This window comes from Lactuca sativa, chromosome 8, assembly GCF_002870075.4.
Source record: "Lactuca sativa cultivar Salinas chromosome 8, Lsat_Salinas_v11, whole genome shotgun sequence".
NCBI lineage: Eukaryota > Viridiplantae > Streptophyta > Magnoliopsida > Asterales > Asteraceae > Lactuca > Lactuca sativa.
In genome coordinates, this window is record NC_056630.2 from 90,079,036 (window position 1) to 90,089,069 (window position 10,034).

At 32.9% G+C, this 10,034-nt stretch overlaps 2 protein-coding genes across 2 annotated transcripts; both read right to left on the reverse strand.

Moving 5' to 3' along the window:
* Positions 1 to 201: 201 nt before the first annotated feature.
* On the reverse strand, positions 202 to 1,224 carry LOC111887388 (probable sugar phosphate/phosphate translocator At5g25400). The gene has a single exon (XM_023883556.3). The coding sequence runs from the start codon at positions 1,222 to 1,224 to the stop codon at positions 466 to 468; it is 759 nt and encodes a 252-aa protein (XP_023739324.1). The 3' UTR covers positions 202 to 465.
* A 5,471-nt stretch (positions 1,225 to 6,695) lies between these two features.
* Positions 6,696 to 8,233, reverse strand: LOC111887378 (probable sugar phosphate/phosphate translocator At5g25400). Its single transcript, XM_023883546.3, has one exon. It carries the CDS (start codon positions 7,978 to 7,980, stop codon positions 6,946 to 6,948), a length of 1,035 nt encoding a protein of 344 aa, XP_023739314.1. The 5' UTR covers positions 7,981 to 8,233; the 3' UTR covers positions 6,696 to 6,945.
* Positions 8,234 to 10,034: the final 1,801 nt, after the last annotated feature.

Below are 10,034 nucleotides of genomic sequence, written 5' to 3' on the forward strand. Positions count from 1 at the left end.
GTCGAACAGAACCCACCACAACAAGAGCAACATGATTAGACAAACAAATGATTTGAAGAGCAATCTTCACGCATTATATCGCTCTTGCTTCCTCTCAAACATATTCTCCAAACAAATTATAAAAGATTTGCAAGCAAATAAATTACACATAATACAATGTATCAAGAATCATGACACACAAAGAGAGAAAAAGAAAACAAATTTGAGATAAATACATTACCAAATGAAGGATCTTTAAATATAAATAACATATAAAAGACAAGTCTTTTTCTCTAGTCACTTGCACATATTGGCACCAAGAGTTCAATACTCTCAAAACCCCAATATAACATCAAATAAATAAACGTTAAATCACATATAAATAACTTACTAACAAATACACCAAAAAAAAGATTCTAGGGCTTCTAACTCATAATCTTGATTCCCTTTCCTAATTTGTGTAATTAGGCTTAAACCAATCATATATCAATTGTCTGAAGATTTTTCTGCACTTTTCTCCTCTAACAGTTTACCAGATTCATCATCAACCTGGGTTGCCTTCTTTTCTACTTCTTTAGCCTTAAGTGCCTGTAATTTCGCATGATTATAATAAGCAACACCCAAGAAAGCAATGCCATAACCGAGTAGATTAATGGGGGTCACAGTGTCCTTGATCACAGACCAAGAAAACACAATCAACAACCAATCTTTGACAACTCCGGCCACATTCATCGTCAATGCTGAAGTCTTTCCAACAAGTAAAAACACAGCAAGATTCAAAGCGAATGCACACAAAGAATTTGTTCCAAAGATGAGGTAATCAAACTGGAAACTTGAGGTATCTCTGAGTTTGGGAAACTCAACGATGATCCAAGGGATAGATAAGAAGGCAAAACAACAAGGAGCGACATAGTAAAGAGAAGTAATTGGATTGAATGTAATGCCTTTAGAAGTCAACAAGATCTGAATCAAAACTAATCGGGTAGCCTCGAAACAAACAGCACCAAGCTGTAACATGACACCCCAGCTATTGAATTTAGCTTCGCCGTAAGCGGCAATGGCGACACCGAAGGAGATCGATAGCATGTTAGTCATGGTATCGCCTTTAAACCCGTCTTTTTTCAACAAAACGCCGATGGAGTAAACGGCGACACGCATTAAAGCTTTGAGCATTTGAATGAAAGAAACAGAGAGATAAATGTAAAATCTATAAGGGATAGATAATAGGAATGTTAAAGTTTTCATGTCCTTATACATATATTGGCAATATATTGAAAGGGATCAAGACGTAATATTCTTTTGAAGAATTCTTGGCATTGTCATATGGCACCATTTTGAGCTAGCCTCAAAAGTACATAACTCATAGGTTTAAACGAGAGGAAATTATTTATATTCCATTTGCTTGGCAAATGAATTCATCACTTACACCATATTATGCATAGGACACGGTATTTGATCATGATGTAAGCATGTCATAGGATACTAATTCAATACATGGTTAAGTCACTGGATGACTAAGAGTACTTTAGAAAAACTAATAGAATGTATATGAGACAATCAGTTTAGAAAGGATCTTTATGGAAAGAGCTACACAAGATGTTAATTTCTAAACATATATAAATAATTATGAATTATAATTGGATTTTGACATTCATTGTGGAATGAAGGGTAAGTCTTGTTGGAATGAGGTCCAAGCAAAACACAATGACACAATCTACTACAAATAAGAATGCACTACCTTAGAAGTTGAATTCAAATATGATTGGATGAATGGGGTCATTGAAAAACTATGCTGATTTCTGTCATTCAATGATCATATAGAAATAATTGTGACTTCGAGAGTATACTTAATCAAGCTAAGAGACTCTATGTCACAAAAGAACACCAATCATATTCTCCAAAATATATAACTATACTTAAAGTAAAGTTAAGTATCGAGATGATAGTATTCACAGAATTCACACAAACTGAATTTAGTCAGATCCATTGATAAAGTCATTCTTTTGAGCTAAGTATGAATGGTCACACTTCAGCTATAAAACTTTATTATTCTATAAATGTATTTTTGATTTGGATTTAGTATTTGGATATTGGAACATTATAACAACAACCATTAGATAATGTTATGGTATATTGGGATATAGTCATCACATTAATACTTTTTGTGTTCTATATTAACATGTTTAATCTATGAATAATGTTATTATTCTAAAAGTTCATAGTCGGTTATAATTGTGGGAGCAATTATGAAGTAAGACTAATATGAAATGGATTGGTTGACTCTCACTAGATGAAAGTAGGCAAGTGGTTGTAACCAAGTTTTATAGGTACTCGTCAGAGAACTAGTATTGAACTGACCCGCATCAAGATCATCTCATGGATCGCTATCATGAATGATACTTGATTAAAAGGTACTATATTTGTATTCTTAACACCTGAGATACATAGTAGGACTTAAGTGTAGGGAGCCACCTGGTCCTCAGCTCGTATCTAGAATGCACCTAAGCCCTCAGTATGAGTCTGGCATACCACCTGGTCCTCAGCTCATAACTGGAATGCCCCAACGTTTGTTGGCTATAGCACAAAGCAGTATAACCTCAACCCAACATGTAACATATACACATGTAATCAATCAATAGACAAACAGGTAGATCTACAGATCACTAGGCATAACATCATCCTATCTACCAGGATACAGATCCAACAGATCACTACTGAACATAATCATACAATAAACCAGGATAACAATCCATAGGGTCGGCCTTGGTGCCTTCGACCGAAAAGTATAGTGAGGCAAACTCACCTCTCGATCTTATTTATAGCTGATGAGGTCCCGACTCTGAATCTCAGCTCCAACCAACACCTATTCATCAAACAGTGATCAATCCTTAGATACCACCCAAAATACTTCAAATACCCTTAGGTCAAACTTGGTCAAAGTCAACCGTCCATGTTGACGCCAACACGCCATGTTTACTTAGAAACATGTTATGCTCCGCCTGCATCCAAACAGTGGGGAAGATCCCGACCAACATGTCATGTTGACTTAGAAACGCGTCGTGTTTGCCAAAGTTCCAACACCTTAATACATTAATTCATTTTCTTTGATTCCAAGAGCTTCAAAGCTCAGATCTAGTCCAAAATGTGATCCGGAAGGATAAAGTTTCCAACTTTATCCATTGGAACTACCCAAGAAGGTCCAAAGCCCAATCCAAAAAGCTTAATAATGCAAGGGCTTAACAAATAGGCATTTAATCCTTAATGTCCGAAGTCCATCCTTTCCAGAAGTGAGTCTAGCACCAAAACCATCCCAAAGGTTGGTGCTTTATAGACATACATGTCAAATTCATGTCTTGAACCCATATTAGGTCAAAATGAAGACTTATGACCTAATCTTTATGCATGGCATCAAAACTTGATTATAGACCAAATCCAAGATAATACTAGGTCACCTTGACTTGGATATTCATAAATTTGCAAACTTTATGAGATCTAACCGCTTCAACATTCAAGAACAAGAAGCATAAGGGACAAAACCCAAGATCTAACAACTTTGAATGATAAAAATCAAGTCTTGGACACTTACCAAGGTCCTGAAGAGTGACAAACTGAAGAATGGGGGCTTGCTTGCTGGATCTTTGCTTCCTTCTTCCACCTTCTTCCTTCCTTAGCTCCAAAACACCAAACTAGCTCAATAATGGGAGGAAAAGATAATTATGGTTTCTTTCAGTGCTTGAGGAGCTAATGGGGGCAAAGGATGAACAAACCCTAGCCTCCATATTCCTTTAAATAAAGAGCAAAACCCGAAAGATTAGGGTTTCATCACCAGCCATCAACACGTCGTTTTCCAAGAGGCAACACTTCGTATTGTCATTAATAAAATCCATGTTTCCTCATATCTGGACACGCCTTGTTGGTGCCTCCAACACGCTACGTCAAATCCTCAAAAGGTGACTCTTTCCCAAAATTGCTCCTCAAATTTTCGGGTGTTACACTTACACCATCATGATTATAAACCCACTAAAAGTTTTGTTCTTCCTCCGATGAGTCCACACCCACTTGGTTTTTCCAAATTTCATTCCAAATACTAAACTTTGAGGATCGATATATCATTCACAAATACTCTATTTTGGACATATTATATATTGTTTTGAATCTCTCACATAGGAGAACACAAATCACTAAAGATTAATTATATATACAACATATATACTTATTTAAAAGTGTCCATGATTTAGTAAAAATACATAATTTTATCAAATTTTCCAACATTACGTTACTTCCCTTACAATAAGGGTGTAAAATCATCACCACATTTATCTATCCTAATGCACGAAACATAAATATGTCTCGTGTCATCTTTTTAATCATAATGATGTCATATGTCATTTCTTTGTATTTTTCAATTCACTTGATATAAATCACATATTTTAAGAGGTTTAAATTTTTAAAATTTTAATTAAGGAATAATAAATTGTAATAAAATCTAGAAATTAATTTGAATTCAAAATTTAGCAATAAATTAGGAATGTGATATATTGTCTACGTTATTATGATTTGCTAACCATACCAATAATCTAGCCTTTTTTGGTTTAAATTATACTGATGTGCACATCACTCGGTGATGGGAGTTTACAATTCCCTATGTGAGTTTGGTTTCAAGGATGTTGGATTGGACAAATTTGATATGTTTGGATGTGGTTTGTGTGACTTTTTTTGGGGTGATTTGGTGTTATAGGAACATGAATATAGGCAGGTATCCGAAAAATTTGATATGAATCGGAACCGATGGATTTTTGGAATTATGGAATCGGTCGTATCTATTTTCTACATTCTTAGAACCGATTCTGGAACCATTGAAATCGTTTCCAATAGAAGGTGCTTGATTTTTTTTTATTCATCACCTCTAAATGAAAAAAGAATTACAATGAGTAACAAATGTAATATAAACTAAAAGAAAAATATAAATTACAACATATATAAACAAACTAATGAAATGATAGAAGGTCGTGGATGTTTGTAATATAGAAAATAAACTCTGACAAAATCAACTACGTTGATAGGGTGGGTGGTCAATCTGATTTCGGATCTGTAGCTTTTGTTTTAGTTAAAAGCTAAAAGCTTCTATTGCTGAACATTTTTTTTTCTAAAAGTTAAAAGTTTTTAAAAGCTACGTGTCAAACACTTTCATGTCTAAGTAGTAACCAATTGCCAATGCTATAACAAGTCATATTTGTAAAACCTAAACAAAAACTAGTTTTAGAGACCATGTTATGATGTAAAATAACAATTCGCCATCAATATAGATTTTTAACCATTTTAAGATTGAAGCTTGTCAAATTCGAATATGGGTCAACTTCAATTTGAAATGTTTCATACTGAATGATTGTTTTGATTAGGGTTGGTAAAATTCTACCATGAACAACAAACCAACATGTTACCAATTGAACCAAGAAAGTTGATAGTCAATATAGTTGGTAGCCAATATGTTTGATTGGTAGTACCGTACCAATTAAGTAATGTTGGTACGTTAATGGTACAAAAGTTAGAATATCATGGTAATACCGTACAATTCATTTATTATATATATATATATATATATATATATATATATATATATATATATATATATATATATATATATATATATATATATAAACAAAATCGTATATTTCAACTGCTAATTGTGTTTAGTGTTTACATTTTTAAGAACATTATGCAACCCATTTGGTTGCATTAGTCAATAATTATTATCACGTTAAAGCACAAAATGAAAACTTTAATTTAATGTTACTTCAATAGAATTCTTTTGTAAACTAAAAGAACTACGTAACTATTTTCTATATTAAACATCAAAATTACTTAATGTATTTGCTTATTTTAAAATCTTACAATAAAAATTAAAAGAAGTTGGTATATATCATTACTAATTTGTACCAACCAAACTTATTGGTAGCCAACTATATTGGTACCAAGTATACTTGGTACGGTACCAGTAACAAATTTTTGTTACCGATTATAGTTTGTACGGTACACGGTTTAGAGAAAAATGAATTGGTACCGTATCAATTCCACCCCTAGTTTTGATAGTGGTTAATTGAATCAATTTCTAAATGAATCAAATCCATCTTTAATCGGATAAAGGAAGAGACATATCAAATGCTTATTATTATGGTATAATCCAATCGAAGCATACTCGATCTTTCTTTAATCAGACTCTTTAAGAATCAAGCTACCCCTTAAAAGACATTACTTCCATAAAAAATAGTTTTAGAAAGTCTGTCCAATATTATATGTCTAGTTTAACTACTTAGTAAGCGACACAGAGAGTTTTAATTATGATATCAAACTGCACGACCAAATCAAACTTTGTCTTTCTTTTATTAGACTCGTTAAAAATCATATCAAGCTGACCCTTAACATAACATTACTTCCATAGAAAATAACGTTATAGCTTTAGAAAGTCGGTCCAATTTTGTATGCCTCGTCTAACTAAGTAGTCGAACGGAACCCACCACAACAAGAGCAACACGATTAGACAAACAAATGATTTGAACAACAATCTTCACGCATTATATCGCTCTTGCTTCCTCTCAAACATATTCTCCATACAAATTATAAAAGATTTGCAAGCAAATAAATTACACATAACACAATGTATCAAGAACCATGACACACAAAGAGAGAAAAAAGAAAACAAATTTGAGATAAATACATTACCAAATGAAGGATCTTTAAATATAAATAACATATAAAAGACAAGTCTTTTTCTCTGGTCACTTGCACATATTGGCACCAAGAGTTCAATACTCTCAAAACCCCAATATAACATCAAATAAATAAACGTTAAATCACATATAAATAACTTACTAACAAATACACCAAAAAAAAAGATTCTAGGGCTTCTAACTCATAATCTTGATTCCCTTTCCTAATTTGTGTAATTAGGCTTAAACCAATCATATATCAATTGTCTGAAGATTTTTCTGCACTTTTCTCCTCTAACAGTTTACCAGATTCATCATCAACCTGGGTTGCCTTCTTTTCTACTTCTTTAGCCTTAAGTGCCTGTAATTTCGCATGATTATAATAAGCAACACCCAAGAAAGCAATGCCATAACCGAGTAGATTAATGGGGGTCACAGTGTCCTTGATCACAGACCAAGAAAACGCAATCAACAACCAATCTTTGACAACTCCGGCCACATTCATCGTCAATGCTGAAGTCTTTCCAACAAGTAAAAACACAGCAAGATTCAAAGCGAATGCACACAAAGAATTTGTGCCAAAGATGAAGTAATCGAAATGGAAACTTGAGGTATCTCTGAGTTTGGGAAACTCAACGATGATCCAAGGGATAGATAAGAAGGCAAAACAACAAGGAGCGACATAGTAAAGAGAAGTAATTGGATTGAATGTAATGCCTTTCGAAGTCAACAAGATCTGAATCAAAACCAATCGGGTAGCCTCGAAACAAACAGCACCAAGCTGTAACATGACACCCCAGCTATTGAATTTAGCTTCGCCGTAAGCGGCAATGGCAACACCGAAGGAGATCGATAGCATGTTAGTCATGGTATCGCCTTTAAACCCGTCTTTTTTCAACAAAACGCCGATGGAGTAAACGGCGACAGGCATTAAAGCTTTGAGCATTTGAATGAAAGAAACAGAGAGATAAATGTAAGCGGAATTCGAAAGCCATAAACTGAGAGAATAAAGCAAACCGATTGGAACGACGGATTTGAGATAAATATCGCGAGTCATCTGAACTGGTTCGACGACTTTGAGAACACTGACGAGGATGTATGCTAACGAAGAACAGAAACCCATGTGGATCATGGTTAGTGAGATTGGGTAAGGCCAATCGTACATCTTCCGATCGAGGATGTATTTGTTGTAGACGATGACTGTGAAGCTGAGGGAGATCCATATTGCGACGTAGGTGTATGAAAGAATGATCTTCTTCAATACGCCATCGCTTAGGGCTCCTCCTTTCCCCATTGCTATTGGTGGACTGGATCTGAGTGATTAATTAATCAAATTTGATGAAATCAATGGGAGAAAAGAAGAAACCCAATGTGGGATTAGGGATCTATGGCGGATGGAAGATGGGTTTTAAAGAGATTTGAGTGAATTTAGGGGAATTAGGTTAGAAGAAAACGTTGAATTTACGGAGTTTTTGTGTGTGTTTTAGTGTGTGTGTGTAATGGGGGTAGGTGACGACTGATGAGGACCGAATCGCGTTTTTACACTTTTACTAGTCTTTGTGAGCGTGACATACTAAATAGACAGATACTAAAACTTTTAAAAAAATATTAAAAATAACAATATATTTTAATTTATTGAATATCTTTATTAAACTAGAGTATTTTTATTATTTTTATTTTTAAAATAAGTTGCATTTCCTACAAAAATATCAAGTAAGTTACAATAGTCTATATGGTTTGCATTTTTTTTGTAGGTTTAGTTCTAGTTTTGACAAAAAAATGATACAAATTATATCCTTCGGGTTGTAATATCTATCAAATTTGGTCATATAGTCGGTTAATGTCAACCCCATATACAATGACGAGTTATTTTATGGTATGTTTGAATATGAATATATGACAAATTTGGTTTATTTAGTTTATAGATTTTATTAATTTGGGGTGGAGAGAGGGGTAAAGTAAGTGGTTAAGGGACCAAACTTGATAGATGCAAACCATAGGGACCAAAACCATAGTTTACTCAAAATAGTAAGATAAGAGAATCGAAAACAACTCAAATTGACTATTGAAACAAATAAAAAGTTTTAATGTGTTATCTAAGATCAACTTATGATTCACATGAGTTTGTAAAATGGCATAATTACGAAGTTTAATATTAAATGTATTTAGAAATTAGAAATTTATCCAAAAGAAAATATAAATACTATTATAAACAAATTGTAAATCCAATCAACTTAAAACCTTATATTAAAAATGAATTTACATAAGTCTTCTTATTCTTTTGGTTTTCATATAACAAGTGGTAATCATTGGCGAATATTATATAGATGAGAAATGGTCGAATAATTGATACAATACTTTTATATGGTTTACAAAGTCAATCGACCGTATATTTTAAAAAATTATTAAAATGGATTATCGTTATATTATTAGGTAATTAGTTCTCACCCACTTCTTATTATATAGAAAAAGGAAATAATAGTGTCATTATCTTTTAGCTATAAATCTACGAATTTAGTTTTTTTTTATTAGAACCAGCGGCGTTTATTTGTGGAGTAGGGGAGAAGTGTTTGACTATTATTTATTCCAACTAAAAATTTAGGTAAAACATTAAGGGCATATTTTGGCAAATATTGTGGTAGAATTGGAAGTTAGATGTTATAGCTTTTATTTGTGAAGGCAAAATTGTGGTAGAATTGGAAGTTAGATGTTATAGTTTTATTTGTGAAGGCAAAAGTAATCAGGGTCGGTCGATTGGTTTTCAATTACCAATGCAAAATCCTAAATTAATGCCCTCATATAAAAAACAACTTATATATCAAAAATGGAAAAACATTTATAACTAAATTAAATCAAGGTTATACAAACTAAATCATAAAAAAAATATTTAATACAATGTCTTCATTCATTTTTTGGAAGCCAATACATCTTATTTTAATTTAATCAAAGACTTTGTACAAATTGACATTTTTTTTCGAACGACAACAAATATCATTAAAACAAACCTAACGATGAGCTAGAACATTACAAAATACAAGATACATATAGGAGAACAACATCAATTTGTCTGGTCTAAGGACTTCAAGCAACACCTATGTTTTAACCATTTGAAACAAATTAATTGTATTATCATCTTCATCGGTTATCCACAAACATTTTTGAACAATATGTTATTTCTTGTCCTCCAAATTGCCCAAAAGAAGCAATAACTCAAAGCATACCTTAACTTAAGCCCTTTGTTGCTCAACCTCAAATTCGCCAACATAGTTAGGAGATCAGATCTGAAATTGCTAATCCATTGAATCTTTACTGAGTTATGATACTTCAAAGAAAAATACAACCTGTAGT

Bases quoted from the DNA above. Each gene is read 5' to 3' on its own strand.
- LOC111887388 (XM_023883556.3), bottom strand. From the start codon at position 1,224: ATGAAAACTTTAACATTCCTATTATCTATCCCTTATAGATTTTACATT.
- LOC111887378 (XM_023883546.3), bottom strand. From the start codon at position 7,980: ATGGGGAAAGGAGGAGCCCTAAGCGATGGCGTATTGAAGAAGATCATT.